Here is a 16,466-nt window from a genome sequence, read left to right as displayed (position 1 = left end):
CCCTCACACAAACTCTTCACCCTCCTGCCGTCTGGTAAAAGGTACCAAAACATTTGGGCCTCATGGCCAGCCTGTGTAACAGTTTCTTCCCCCAAACCATCAGACTCCTCAATATTGAGGGACTGGAATGACACTGGAACTTGCGCACTGGTCGGTGCTGAACTGTCTGTTATTATGCCTATTGTCTTGTTTTAATAATTGTTCAAATGTCTAGCGCTGTTTGCACAAGTCTTGTACATGTGCATTTTATGTAGTCTGTGTAGCTAACTCTAACTCTGACTCTTACTCTAACTCTGTGTTGTTTTTTGTAGCACCATGGTCCTGGAGGAATGTTGTTTCATTTCACTGTGTACTGTACCAGCCCTATATGGCTGAAATGACAATAAAGTCTCTCTTGTCTCTCTTGTCTTGTTGTCTTGTTCTTCTTGGTCCTGGAGCAAGTGCCTCAATGCCATTAACCTCACTCAGAAGTCCACGATATATTGGATAGTTGCTGAGGCCCGCCTCTCAGTTTTCCCTAATCATGTCCAACACGGGTCTTGGATGCTGGTCGTACAATAACTGAAAGGGGTAAAACCCAATGGAGGGATACCTCCCACACCATTAACAACAATGGGTCTAACATCAAGTCCCAGTGATGGGTCCTCAACCACAAACCGACAAAGCATATTTTTAGGGTCCTTTTTGTATGATATTTTTTTTAAGGCTTTCTACCTGACCAGTTGTTTATAGATGGAAGACGCAGGTGCAAATAGATTTGATTTAATATCCAGACCACAGAGTTCAAATAGAGTATGGACCACAAATGTCATCCCGTGATCCATAAGGATTTCCTTAAGGACCCGCACCCTGGTTAACACATGAAACAGTGCATCAGGGACCATATGTGGTGACACATTACGCAATGGAACTGCCTCAGGATATTAAGTTGCATAATTGACAGTCACCAACACAAAATTATAACTCCATGCTTTACGCTCCAGCGGTCTAATGAGGTCCATGCCCACCCTATCGAAGAGCACATCCACTAACAGGAGTGGACACAACGATTAATGCAGAACCACTGACGGGTTCACCTCTTGGCACTCAGGACAGGCCAAACAGTACCAGCAGACATCCCCATGGATACCAGGCCAAAAAATGCAAGCCTGCAAGGAGTACAGTGTTTTATTGTAACTGAGGTGACCTGCCATTGGATTATAGTGGGGCGCCTGAAATAGAATTTCCGGCAGATCTGTGGGACTAATAATTACAGTACCTCCTCTTCAGTGTCAGTGTATTATAGGTGCACCCTATAATATCTATCATTAAGCATACAAAAGTAAGAGAGTTGCTGAACACCCATCAATTTTAACAACCTGGTCATGAGCCTGCCAAAGTGTGTTGTCTCAGACCTGCCTGAGGGGAAAGCCCCGGACCTCCTAGTAGCTAGGTATCCAACTTAAAGCACGAGAAAGACCACCCCCTGCTTCGCTAATGCAGGAAGATGGTGAACACACCTACCTCTACACCGGGTCCTTTCTGCTTTAAGTATGGAGATACAGTCATGAACCCATCCAATCAGTATCCAAAATCAGCAGAAAGGAGAGATGGAGACTAATGACTGTCCATACACTATGCTTTTGTTCCCTTATAAGGAAGGTAATCTGAGCGGTCAGATACTGTTGCATGTCCCCATGAACACATCTTACCTTCTCTAAGCTATGTGAACCCAATGCCCCCAGCAGAACTAAGCTATGTCAGACAATCATCTGCTGACATCTAGAGTCCAACAAAGGCCTGCAGAGACCCCCTTGGATCCTTACTGACACATGGTACTTATCTGGTGGACCAAGAGCGAGTGTACTCGCGGCATCTGTACCAAGTCCTGCAGCCCCGAAATCCATAACAGGACACTCATGGTGGATATGGCCATGTTTCCCACACTCTAGTCACTGCCTTCCAGCCACCTTAGGGGGGGTGCCGTGGACTGGCAAACGTGGGGGCTAAGGAAACTGAAGGGGATTTCCAGAGCAGGGAAAAAGGGAAAGGGATGGGGCAGGGCATGGGGTGGAAGAGGAAGGTTATGGGACAGGGCTTGGGTGGCGTCAGGACCCAAGAGCTGTGGACCATGAGCTGAGGGTGAGGAGGATTTTTGCCAGCCGAATTGCCTCCAAATGAGATTCCGGGCAGTGGAACTGCAGCAGGTTGACAGTGGTGGGTGGCATCGCAGACATGAATTTCTCCTGAGCTACCACGTCTATGATCTTCTCCAGTTCCTTCCAATCCGGCTGCAACCACCGTTGGGCAGAACTGAGGACGCGCTGCACGAATGAGAAGGGTCGGGCTGCTACCTCAAACTGCAAGCTGCACAACCATTTCTGATGTCTTTTTAGAGTGAGCCCGACCCTCTTCATGATGGCCTTCCCCATGTCCGGCGCCATAGTCCGTGGCAGCCGCAGCAGGGACCTGGTGCACTGTCATCAGGGCCACCCTGTCAAAAGTGGCATGAGGAGTTGAAGTGTCTTCTCATCTGGAGCCCACCTACAGGCCCAAGCGGTCTGCTCAGAAATCTCCAGGAAGGTCTCCGGGTCATCTTTGAGAGCAATCTTCAGGACGTGGACTGGAGGATTTGGTGGTTTGTTTGTGCAATCGGTGATGATGGCCAGGACTTCAACCAGGGTCTTCTGTTCCATGAGCTGAACTGCCAACAGCGCATCCATTGACTACTACTGCTGGTCATGCATTCTTTTACAGGAGGCGCTCCAGTTGATTCTTGCCCATAGCGGCTGGTGCAATCCCAGGTTTCGGCACTACTGTGGCACAAACCACTCCGGGGACTTGGGGTGAGGGCAAAACAGGTGCTTGTTTATTTACAAAAGTGATCTGTATTCAGGAATAAGGTTGTTGGTGGGGCATCAGGTCTTATGCTCAGTGTTTGGTCAGGTGCAGGTAATCTCTCTCTCTCTCTGTTCTTAGGTCCCAGCTCACTGTCAGGGGAGATGGATTAAATAGGGTGAGAGATTAGGAACATAATCTGAAGAATGGGCATGCCACAAACTGCTTGTCCACTGCAAGGTTGTGAGGGTCCAGCACCTATCCCAGAAGCATAGGTTGTGAAACAGGATACACCCTGGATCAGATACCAGTCCATTGCAAAGCAAACACTCAGATTCATTCACTAGCTCTGTCGTTGTTCTCTCTTTGACACACACATAAATACACACACAATGGACAATTTAAAGTCAATAATTCACCTAAAATGTATCTTTGCATTTACTCATTTAGCTGACACTTTTCTCCAAAGCAACTTACAATGTCAAGGTTATAATTACTTACTCATTTACACAGCTGAGTAGTTTTACTGGAGCAATTTAGGGTAAGTACCATACTCAGGAGTACTATAACTGGAGCTCAAACCTGCAACCTTTAGACCCCAAGGCAGCAGCTCTAACCATTACACTACCACCTGTCTAGAGACCTAGAGGAAACCCTTATTAACATGAATTTTTGTTTACTGTATTATTCTTTTTCTTCAGTCATGACCAATTCGCTGCAAATGACAGAAAGTCAAAATTGACTTGTGCAATATAAAGAAACAACACAGTGTTTTTTTTTCTGGCAAGGCTTTTTAATGCTTATACTTTATGCTTGTACCAAACCACATTATATATTTCAAATAAGGCCTGACAGAATACTCTTAGAAAGAAGGAACTCAGACTATAAACAAATAATTAAAACTCAAATACAAAGATGGTAATCTTTTAAAGAGACAGTGATCCCTTTTTACACTTTAGTATTTCAACATTGGACCCCTTAGCCTTCCCTCTAAAATAGATTAAAATATCTTTCCAAAGCTGGCTTTAAGAACATATTTAGAGTATGATTATTCATTATCTCATTGTATGTGGCATGCCTGAAGTTGATTCATCTTCACACACAGGTTTACTACAGTAACATACTAATACTGTAACAAATAAAAAACTCGACAGAAGATCAGCTGAATAGTGTCTATAAAATTTCTTTGTCTTCTTCCTTGTCTTACTACCTTAAGTTCTAAAAAGTATCCTCAAGATTATATGTCTATATAAGATATCTCCACAAGTCTACAATTACTTATATTGTCTTCATGCTGCCATGGAGATACACAGGCAATATAGTTCATAAAAAATATACAGCAAATATACTGATAATATTTTTAATTACCTCACTTCTGTAAATGCTCACTTTTATATCTTCAATGTTTACCCATCAGTGAAAATGTGGGTCAGCATTTATGATTTTGATGGAAAACCCAAGAGTAATCAAATGTACCTTGATTCAAAAGTCAATATATCTTCCCTTGATATTTACATTTTATTTGAGATGTACAAATAGAGCTAAAATATTATTATTTACAGGAAGATTTTGTTATATATGCTTTTGTTACACAAGTGAATACATTTCAGAAGTGGATTTGTTCCATGCTGCTAAACCAGAAATACAAAATGGGAACACTGTCTCCTTAACATACTTTCGCTGAAAAAAAAAAAAAAAAAAAACCTATTTGGATCTATTTTGTTTCACCACAGGTGGCAGCAGACTAAAGCACAGATTTTTACATGTCATTGATCAGTGCAAAGAAATTTCCCAGGCCATACACAGGCACCTTCTACTTCTAATACACCTCTTGTCTTACGCATGGAGAACATACATACATTTCCGTGCCAATCTATAAAATATCTCCATAAAAATTTATAAATATATCGTTACTCGAATGGATCATCGTCTTCTTAAATTAGCATAGTAGGAAACAGTATAATATTTACCCTGACTTTACTGGGTTTCAACTGTGCAGAAATTCAGAGTGATAACTCAGCTTGACCCGAGCAGATGAATGACCTCACAAATCCAGCCTGAGATGCTCTCCTCACAAACAATCTGATTATTTTGCTGTTGATTGAAATCTGGATTCCTTCATCACATATCCTGCTACAGTTAATGCCAGATTATGACAAAACAGAACCCTTGGTGATATTGCAGTCAGTGGTGGAGGCATGGGCTATAATTTTTCATAGAAACAGCTCTGTTGCTGAGGCGCTTTTCACTGACACCTCACTTGTGTGCTACTGGGTCTCTGGGGTGGAGGCACACCCACACCTGAGAGTTGGACATCTCTGACTGTCTAACACTGGCATCTCTCTGAACCTGCAAAAATTAATATGCTTAACATTCTACATTTGAACTCTTTATGAGAATTCCCAGATATCCCCAAGACTGGAAGGTGGCTCTGAGTTGCAACTTGAGACGCTTGCTGCTGCTGTGAAGAAGTTTTGTCTTGGACTTTCCTCACAGACATGAGGAAAATTCATGTCCCTTCAAGAACCATAACAGTAAGCAACATTAATCTTTACACAATGGAAATCACAGATGGAGAGTCAGCCTTCCCAAGAAGAGGTGTTGAAAGTATTAACAAAAACACAACACGTTGGCACTTTAAAAACGTTGTTGTTTTTTAATAACCTTTATCATGAATTTACTGAGGAGACACCCAAAGAGTCTGCATACTATTTAATGGGAAACTAATATAAAAGTAATAACAAAGAGCCAAGTGTAAATACCTGTTAAGATGCCTTTTAAGGGAATAGAAAAAATTCCAAGTTTGTTATAATGCCAGAATGACAATTTGCATCAGAGATGCAATATTGAGTATTAATATTTTCCATTAGAAGACTTTGTGTTTAAGATGCCCCAGACTCACTGTTCAGATAAAGGGTTGCCGTGACAACTTCTTTTGCACTGGCCTGGCAAATATGAAAATAAAACAACCCATGACATCACATCGTTAGCAAGCAAATTGCATTGTGGTCTGTAGCTGCAGCATGGAGATATCAGCAGTCGCATGCTGCTTGCCTGGCATTGAGGAGTATTGGGAGACGGTACCACATTTAACCAATTCAAGACCTTGGTGTTTACGCTCATTGAACAGACCACATGGCCTTCGGGTAATACGTCCCTTTTTGATTTCCTACAAAACATCCCCAGATTGACATTCAGCAAAATTAAATAACCATTTTTGACACAAAATTTTTTCACTCACTCATAACGGATAGTCAAAGTTAAGGTCACACTGTGTTTTAGTTGAAAGGAATAAAGGCAGATGGTCCCAGCCCCAAGGACCTGTTCACATTCAGAATGACGGCTTTAATTTTTTTAACTCCGTGTCTATGGCAAAATTAAACCTCAAATACAAACACACTTGGATCGAAGTGCTTTTAATGCTCGCAAGGAAGTTTCACAGCTTCAACGTGTCCTATACTAATGTAGTTCTTTGTCACATGTCACCACACACTCTTCCTTACAGGAGCAACGAGACAGCTGTATAGACAAAGAAACTGAAAACGAGACTTCTCTAAACTTAACATAACACAATATTGTTTTTGGGAGTGAAAACACTGGAGTTCTGTGGCTTCATGTACGTTTTTTTTGTTACTTACAGTTCTAACTTCTGAGTAGCTTACAGCAGTTAATTGAAACCAGCAACCTGGGCCTCAGAAATCAGCAGCACTCAAACCCATATCCGCACCCAGGCATGAGAGTCACATCCAGACAGAGTAAACAAAAATCAACAGGTGAATAAATGAAAGCAGGACAAAGAAATGTGGTGTCACCTGCAAGAACATTTCTGACACTTGAGAAATGGTTCTTTCTTTGTGGGGCACCTGCCCAGCATCAACCAAAGCACAGAGTCTTAACCACTTTTGTGTGTGAAACCTCATTCAAAACCTTTGCGACACATGAGATTCCACCTTTTCCTGTAATGCGAGGTGTAAAATCATGCTAAAATGATGGCTAGGCAGCTCAGTCCTGAAGGCAACTTGGAATGAGTGGCCTAAAGTGACAGAACTGTGTTGATTTGCATCCCAGATGGATGAAGCCAGAGTGGCAACTCTCTGCCAGTAATATAGTGGGATTACCTCACCGTATCACTCCCAAAAAATTTATTTACTCTATACAGGTGACATTAACCTTTCTATGATAGTGTCAGTATGGGCTCTACATAAACATAAATATACATAAATATTTGGCAACTTAAAACAACACAGCTGATTGGAGTTGAAGGAATATTGTCTTTGTGGTACCGTGCAATGAAGGCATGTCATATTCACATTCAAATCCTGTTCCTATACGTACTGGCTATAGAGGTTGTGTGGATACAATTTGATGTCACTGTAAAGTAAACCTCTGTGTTATACATATTTTGTAGTATTATTTACAGAGGAAATTTGGCATACATTTTTAGGACTGGATTATATGCAAAGTTTTTATTTGAATCTGAGAGCCAATGTTGTGTGACTGCTGGCAGACAGTTTGAAACGCTGCAATAAAATTTCCCCAGATGGCCAGGTTTATTACTGTCCTGCGGACCAAGAAATTTGGTCATATTTTCAAATCTGAGGCTTACAAAGAGTAATGTTAAAGGATGACTCCGCATTGAATGCTAGCAAATTATTGACAGGACTCCTCAAACTCCAAACACAGCGTAAATACATTAGAGACAAACCAGTAACTGTACACATTTCCTCCGCTGGCATGTTACTGCTCTTCTTGCTCCTCTCTCCTCGTCCTGATGTTCAAACGCCGGCATACCAGGTGCAGAGGTCAAGGCAGACCCTATCCCTCCCACCCAGCCATGAGCACTTCACTGACTGTGTCCTGTTAGATGAACCACTCTTTCTTGCTCTCATCAATGGTCTCTGTGAAATTGGGGTCGTTGACAATGATGGCGGCATCGGCATTATCGGCGGATTCTGCCCCCTTGGCTTCGTTGGTGTGGTAGGTGCCTTTGTGGCGGAACATATGGCGAATGAGAAACACCAGGGTGCAGAGGATGGTGAAAATAACCACTGCAATGATACCTGCATAGGGAGGAAGTTTGGGGGGCATGAGGATTGGTCATAATACTGTATGTGTCAATACATACTAGAGTACAAGAAGTGGAAAATCACAGACTATACTCATAGTTTCTTAACTGTTTTTTAAAAATATGACAGTGGTAACAACCACACTTTAACTAAAAGAAATGATTAGTGTCTATTGAAGTGAATCAATCAATAAAGGTGTTCAATATATTGTTGATGTAATCATGATGTAATGATGTAATTTCTAAACACCATTCTGTAGAGACTCAAACCCCATAAACTGAACCTTCATAAACTTCACAAGTCAGGGGCTATGGACCTATAACATCTAACCTCCAATTATGGCAGAGTTCCTGTTGACACCATCTGGCACGACTCTCTCCTCGTTGAATGGGAAATCACCACCAGCTGCAGGATAGATAGATAGATAGATAGATAGATAACAGGAGTGGCATGTCTTTAAAGAAAAGTTTGCAATGTCCAAGAACATCACAGTCCTCATTTACCTCTTCCACTAACCAAAACTCACCAATATTACAAATTTATTTGTTTTTTAAATTTCAATAAGTTTATTCATTGTTTTGATCAAGGGTTGCAACCGCTATTCTTGCAGGATGTATCACTGTCATTCAAAATAACCCTTTACAGAAAGAAAGAAAACCCATTCAGTGGAGACATCAATTGATGCAACTGATTGCAAGCAATGCTGCATTGCAACAAAAATGAGATTGTGATGTGAGAAGGAGACAGACAAATGGGGGGATTTGCAGTGTCTCACAGCTGAACAATGTTCAGTTCTGGAGTGAAAGGCTTGTTTCAGCACCCCAAGGACATAACAAACAACTCTCCAGAGCGGGGGGGTGGACTTTCTTTCATCATCATGGATGTTTGATGGGAGAGGAACAAAATATAAGCTGAAGGCCAAACATGGCCCATCAGTCCCAAGTCCTGGCCAGCAGCACACATCTATCACATGATGGACTGATGAATTCAAGCGGTTTCATTGAATGATGGGGGTTGAACTCATTCTGCCCTTTGCCTCCATGACCACTGGATTTTCTTGTTCTCTTCAAGCAAGGAGTGTCTTGACGGCTTCTGATGGGCGAGAATGGCAAGACCATAAGTCAGCCAGTCTCCATGCTTTTCAAATCAGCTTTACGAGTGGCTTTTATGCCTCACAGAAAGCTTGTCTCATTAATGTCCTCCAGCAGAATCAATAGCCCAGAGCGCACTCAGTCAATAATATGTGTAGGGCATTAAAACACCCACCCATGTATTTTAATAAAAATGACAACGCCGTATGCTGACTGGAATTCGAGTTTGCATCTTTGCCACAGACAATAGTAAATTGTTTTTGTTTGACCTCATTTAATTCACAATAAGGCCATCACAGAAAAGGGACAGGTGACCGAGTTGCTCTCCACTGCTGAATAGAACAAGAGTGGGGGGAACGACTAAACAGCCTCTATTAATATTTCTATGAGCCTCTGCCAGAGACAGCTTACTGGAAGAAAGGTTGACAAGAGAACACTGTGAGAGAGGACAAAAGAGAGGATTCTAAGAAGACTCCACGGGAGGTACACTCTGCCTTGCGCTCAGTGATTCTGGTTTAACTCAGGACTCTGAACCGCCACAACTCTGACCAGGACAGATTACCAAAAGTGAGTAAGTGGTAACTTTTCTGTATGTTTAACTGAATACCTAGTTGAGTACTCTAGGGTCTTTTATAAATAAAAGAATCTATAATGAAGAAACAGCAGGTCTCTGTAGTGTTCCTAGCAAGGGAGCCTCGGGCTCTAACCCTGCCATGCTGCTTAATGGGCCAGTGGGCTAATAAGCCACCAAGACAACCAGCTGAAGATGAGCCAGCTAGGCCACTGTGCATTCCGGCGTAGCTCGATTCCAACTGCCCACTTCAGTTGCACTGGTGGATCTGCCTTGCCCGAAGCAAGGTCAGTTTTAGGTAAACTGGATGATGGGAGTTGGATGGTTCAGCTTTAGGGTGAGGAATTTAAAAATCAAAGCAGCGGAAAGTTATTAGGCAAAAAGGTGGGAAAACATTAAACACACCTGTTGTAACGTCCTGTAATGAATTATGTATGAGCCTGGCAAATAAAAGCAGACAATAAAGACTGATTGGGGAGACACCCTATTTCCGGGGCTCTCCCATCGGCTGATGTTGTCATAAAAAGTCTTTGTGTGTCTGAATTTACTTCTTTCAGGGTCTCCTGTAGCTGAAACGGGAAAGGGAAAGATTTCTTTCAAGTAGGAAAGAAACAAACTAACTGCACTTAAGAATCAAGGGCATGCATCTAAGTCTCTCTTCCTGCTAATATAATGCACACATTGTGTTTTCTATGAGATGTACATGGCTTTAGAAAAAAGCGTCTGCTAAATGAATAAATTAATAAATGTAATGTAAACATAAGATGGTAACAAAAAGAACATGGTTAAACATCCATTTATGGTACTTAATGTATATTTTATCCTGACCTAACCAGATGTAATCTTTATCTCAGATTTTGAATGTATTTTGAATTTAGCTAATTCTAAATATCTAATAACATGAACCTAATTCTAATAACATAGGGAGACAGAAAAAGTGTTTGCTTTGTTTACATTATCTGAATTTTCCAAATTTACATTATTTTAATTTCAACAAAATGCTGTTGCAAGACATCCTGTATTTGGTGTGAATGCCTTAAATCCGAGGGGGTGTGGTGGCGCAGTGGGTTGGACCACGGTCCTGCTCTCCAGTGGGTCTAGGGTTTGAGTCCCGCTTGGGGTGCCTTGTGACGGACTGGCGTCTTGTCCTGGGTGTATCCCCTCCGGTCTTACGCCCTATGTTACCGGGTAGGCTCCGGTTCCCCGCGACCCCATATGGGACAAGTGGTTCTGAAAATGTGTGTGTGTGCACCTTAAATCCACAAACATGCGTTAATTTTGAAAACTGTGGTTGACGGCACTAGTGCTATGAAAAAGCTCATGGATGAGAAGAAATCGGAAATGAACTGCTCAAAGATGTGATATAGTATAAGTTCATTAGGTGACCAGTCAGTGAGAAGACTGAAAGCACAGCTATGAGACACAGGCAGGGACAGCTCTCAATACACCTAACATTTAATACAGGTTGATGGAAGTTAAACTTCATTAATAGATACACCAAATAAACCAAGTTTTTCTTTCTTTGTTGAAGCTTATTGTATTTCTTACAAAACTCATATTCATACTACTGATTCTCTGACTATCACTGATACTTTACAGCCAATAACTTATTAGTCAGTTTATAGTTCTTCTGTAACCTAAATAAGGAAGGTATCTATTATCTCATTGTGCAGTTCCGAAAACACCACCGCTGCCTAAAAAAATTGTTAAACATGTTAAAGTATAAATTTGATTAAACTATAAATTTAGTCACGGTTAATTATTTGATATGAATTACATCTAGAAGTTGGTCTAGAAGCAATTGTTTCAAGTGATCTGCACTCATCTCTTAGTAGGGACATCTCATTACCTGAGTCCAAGTGCCAGGGGTCTGTGGCGGCTGACATTGGGGAAATGGTTTGGGGTGAAGCTCCGCAGTTTGACTCCACCAGCTTCCCTTGCACGGAGACAGGTGCAGAGACACGCGATCTCAGTGCAGCCTTCAGGGGTGCAATGCTGTTGAACTGCACCCTCGAGAGGCAGCCCACAAAACCTGGTGTATTGTACTTCTCAATCAGGACTGGATCAATCTGGCCTGTTTCTAGAAAGAGGGGATGACAAAGGGGGAGAGTGGACAGTTCAACAATGATTATTTTGTCACAGAAAGTGAAACTGAAGAAGAACTGAGTTCACAATAGCCCTAGGTCATCAATGGATACTCCAAAATCTCCATACCTTAATACTCATAACACAAAAATAAATCATTGTGATAACTGAACAAGAAAAGAACACTTAACCATGCAAATATTTTTAGAAAAAAAAATAGCCTTTGGTAAAAGTACAAACAGAATAAGACCAAAAGTTGGATTTTGGTCATGGTCACAATGGGAAACAAGGTCAGATGAGAGATATTCTCTGATTCAAGTTACACCTGATGGAAGAGTGAACACCAATATCCTTGCTGGCCAGTCAATACCTTCCATCTCACCTTAGGTATACTGATTGTACCCGGGACATCAAACATGAGCTTTGTGCCAGATCTCCCATTATAACACAAGTGAGGGTGCTGCCAAGCTTTAATGGAGAGGCTATGATCCCATGCGCAAACAGCTGAAGAACACTGAAGGTATTTTACTTGTATTCTGTCAGGATAGACGATGAGGATGGGTCAATAATAGGTTGATGGGAAAATATCCCCTGACATTCTTTGTGCTTCCACTCAATGTGCCGGCAGACTCTCAGATATTCAATCTGCAAATCAGACACCAGTGATACTAGCAATACCAGATGTTCACCTCTGTGCATACTCCACCCACACTTTATTTACAAGAAAATTAGGATCATTACATAAAGTAGGAAGCAAAAGTGGACTGGTTTGAAAAAATGTAACGTACAATAAAAATATATATAAGAATTAGTATTAAATAACAATAAAATAATAATTTATTAATTCAGTGAATAAAGGAGAGCATGTTACATCCACATATCAGTCGGCAGCAGACTGAAGAGCCAGTATCGCTGAGCCCTTATTCTCCATAAGATAACAGAAAATACAACACCTGAACTCTAATACTGTCACGCCCACCGGTCCATCAGCACCACCTACGGCTCGTCAAGGGATCACAGGATAAAAGGGCGCCCCGAAAGCCCTTCCATGTGGAACCTCTTCCAGAGCAACTGCTGGCCTCTGTTCTGCTCCCTGCTTGTTTTTGTCTTTCTGGTTTCCTGATCTCAAGCATGGCTTTCCCGACTACAGTCCTGATTACTCCTATTGATGATGTTCGTCCCTCGCCTGTCCATTGACTACTCTTTTGTCCAATCCCTTCGAGCACTGCACTTGAGTCCATCGCTCTTTCTCGTCCGACGCCATGATAAATATACAAATTTGGAGGGGCCCATTTTTCCAAAAACACTGATAACAAAGATTAAACCTAGCCTGGTTGCAGACTTTGTAACCTCCAAGATTATTAGTGATAATGTACATACTCCTCAACACTAAGAATTTAGAAACAAAGTATCTATGTGATGATCATTCAATTGTTTAAAGCATTTTATTAAAATGACTAGGATGCTCAGGCAACAAGTATTAACTAAAACAGGAAAGAGGTTCCATTTATATTTACATTTATTCGTTTAGGTTTTCTCCAATGCAACATACAACTCAGAGAACACAGAAGTGCATTTCATCAATAGGAGGATAGATATAGATACAGACATGCGATTCTCATGGCACAGTTAGCCTGTCCAATACCGCTATTGGGTAGCTGCATATAGAATTGGCAGACAGAACAAAATTTTTCTAAAATAGATAACATTAAAAATAGTGTTACCTGAGTATTAGCATATAGAATTGATAAGAAATACAAAGGTAATTGTATTAGATAGTGTAAAACAAGTTATGAAGAAGAAAGCAAATCTGGAGAGAAGTAAATCCAAAACAGAGATGTCTTTTGAGACCCTTCTTGAATGTTGGAGGGATTCAGCAGTTCTGAGTGATAGAAGGACATCGTTTTACCTGTTATGCCCCGGACCAGACCCCAGCAGAACGTACCTGGCAGGAATTAGGAGCAAGTATAAAGGAGGCCACTCCCCTCCCTAGTTGCAGAACCTTGTAGAGACAACCACTCTCCTCGCGTTTAAGTCTACTCCCTGTCATCTTTGGTTTTACCTACACCTGGACCTTCAACAATGAAATTGGATCTGCCCCAAGGATGACTTATTCACCTTGCTTGGACCCATGCTTGTCCCCGACCATGACTTCTTCTTTTATCCTCCTCACCACAAATCAGAAGAAAAAGCCACACTTGGGTCCTACCTCCTGTCTCCCCATGCATTTGTGCGTGACACTACCACATTGGAGCCAGAATCGAAAACCTTTTGGTTTTGGACCTCTTGTGAGTGGGACCAAGTGAGCAGAGGTGGGGAAGCATAGCAGTCTGGTTGGGGGTTAGTGAAAGATCAGGCCTGGTAGTTATTGAGGAGCAGCTCCACTGATGATCTTGCAAGCCATAATTGGGATCTTGAAATTGATGCGGGCAGGTACAGGAATACAATGAAAAGACTCTTTCACCACAAATGAAAAAAATCAAACTCTGGTACTGAATTTGACAGCAATTAACTAATCAAAATAGCCCACCAGGCTTAGCCGTAAATGTATTGCAATAGAGTAAATGTATTGAAATATTTGAAAACAATATACAAACTTATCCCGGATGGTCCAGTTATAACACACACACACATTTTCTGAACCGCTTGTCCCAGAGAACCAAAGCTTACCTGGCAACTCAGGGCATAAGGGACACACCCAGGGCAGGATGCTAGTCCACCGCAAGGCACCCCAAGCAGGACTCGAACCCCAGACCCACCAGAGAGCAGGACCCGGTCCAACCCACTGTGCCACCACACCCCCTGCCCACTTATAATACACATACACACACACACACATTTTCAGAACTGCTTGTCCCATACAGGGTCACGGGGAACCAGAGCCTACCCAGTAACACAGGGCGTAAGGCCGGAGGGGGAGGGGACACACCCAGGATGGGACGCCAGTCCGCCGCAAGGCACCCCAAGCGGGATTCGAACCCCAGATCCACTGGAGAGCAGGGTTGTGGTCCAACCCACTGCGCCACCGCACCCCCGTTTACTTGCATTAAATGTTTATTATTAATAATAGTAATTACTACACCCGTATAATATTCCTGTATGACAGCTTTATTTTAGATGTTGTGTAGTATGTCCAGTTTCCAGGTAACTGGACTTGATCAAAGGCTTGATCACAGCCACAGGGAGTCAGGTGTTCCAAGTTCCAGGTTCAAGTTCTAGCAGTCATAGTGAATGAATCATATGAAACCTGTGAACCAAGACCCTAGGAGGCACAGACTGGTGTCTGCCTCTCAGTAACCTTTCATTAAATCTGCACACTTCACACTTTGTTCACGCTCACTGTTGTGTCACCGTCATGTAGTGTCTGTGGAGACACAGTGAGTCCTTATAGCCAAAGCCCTAAGATGAGGTGATGTGGAAAAAACATCTTGCATCTGCTGAAACTGAAGCATTAGCATACTAAGCACCTCTAAGCAACACAAAGTTTAAATATGGACTTAAGACATAAAGCTCCACGTTGGATTGCTAACTCTACCTAGAAAACAATTCATTTCTTTCAGTTTTTTAATTATTTTTATTTTTTACGATTTCCAACAATTTATTGCACTTAAATGTTTGTGTACCCTTAAAAAAATTGTAGGAAGGTGGTCATGAATTGTCTATTCTGAGTTTTATGCACCTATTCATGTGATGAACATCAGTGCAAAAAGTGGAAAGAAACAGTTTACTTCAGAATCACACGTCTGCAACTATGTCTCTCTTTCTCTTAATGTAATGCACACATTGTATTTCTCTGAGATGTACGTCGCTTTAGAGAAAAGTGTCTGCTAAATGAATAAATGTAAATCTAAAACACAGCGGAAATTCACATTTCCTGGAATACATATGTTAAGCACAATCACTACAAGCCGTGGGTCCCAATGAATTCTATCCATAATATAAAGCCTACTGAAGAGATTCCTATAACTGCACAGGCTGTCTTTTTCGACACACCCTTCAGTAGACAGCAATCCCTTAGATCTTCAGAGTGCTATTTAATTTTGACCTGATTTGTACATGTGGAGCTGGGACTGTCTAATGAGTAACATACATGGCTGCTTAGGGCCTCACGGCCGCCGGAGGGACCTCTAACAAATTAGGTGTCCAGTAGAGTTTGTTTGCAAGAGAACCACTATGTCACAAATTCCAGGACTGCGAACTGTTATTTTTATTGTATCTGCATTTTTACTGTAATTTATAAGTATTTATATGTAGTGCTGTTCTTGTAAGTACAGCTATCTTTTCACTTTGTCAGTGTGGTACAGCAAAATTCAGTTGTTGCACTACATTGTTTCTGCAGTTTTGCATTTTGGTCTCATTAAAACATTTCCTTTACTGAAACAAAGTTATTCTGTCCCTTGTATTTCCGCATCAAACTAACTCAACAGATGAAACAGGAAGTTTTAACTTACCAATAAAAATACATTATATACGCTATGAGATACGCAGTACTGATTACACTGGGGGAAGAGGGAAGTAAATTAAAATCCTGCTCAGGGCACCCAAAAAACTAGGGCCCTATGGATATATGGTTCTAGCAAAAGCAGCACGGTCTGCTAATGAAGGATGAAAAAGGTGAATTTAAGTTCTGAGGATGTCAGTAACAACCTTCAAGGTAACCAGTGCAATGATCTATTAATTTCTTGTGTTACAGTCACCTGAGCTATTGTGTAGGAATAGAAAATCACAGTCAGAGGTGCTGGGCCAAGGATTCTCATACAATACACTGTACACACATGCACATGCCATACGATCTTTGTATTACCCCAGCTGAGACTATTTAATTTGAGAATCATT

General features: G+C 41.7%; 1 protein-coding gene across 4 annotated transcripts in view; it reads right to left on the bottom strand.

Moving 5' to 3' along the window:
* Nucleotides 1-6,813: 6,813 nt before the first annotated feature.
* LOC108919681 (contactin-associated protein-like 2) overlaps nucleotides 6,814-16,466 on the bottom strand; it is a 392,807-nt gene continuing 383,154 nt past the window's right edge. For 3 of the 4 annotated variants that reach the window (XM_018727885.2, XM_029258940.1, XM_029258942.1), the window contains exons 22-24: nucleotides 11,395-11,625; nucleotides 8,214-8,288; nucleotides 6,814-7,877 (exon numbers count right to left, since the gene is read on the bottom strand). In XM_018727885.2, coding sequence (XP_018583401.2) covers nucleotides 7,678-7,877; nucleotides 8,214-8,288; nucleotides 11,395-11,625 — 506 coding nt within the window. In that variant the 3' untranslated portion in view covers nucleotides 6,814-7,677. The remainder of the gene's footprint in view (nucleotides 7,878-8,213; nucleotides 8,289-11,394; nucleotides 11,626-16,466) is intronic. The other variant, XM_029258941.1, reaches the window with a different exon arrangement.

The sequence above is a fragment of the Scleropages formosus genome, chromosome 16, assembly GCF_900964775.1.
Source record: "Scleropages formosus chromosome 16, fSclFor1.1, whole genome shotgun sequence".
Classification (NCBI taxonomy): domain Eukaryota; kingdom Metazoa; phylum Chordata; class Actinopteri; order Osteoglossiformes; family Osteoglossidae; genus Scleropages; species Scleropages formosus.
The sequence above is the reverse complement of the archived record's forward strand: the minus strand, read 5'-3'. Positions and strand labels throughout refer to the sequence as shown.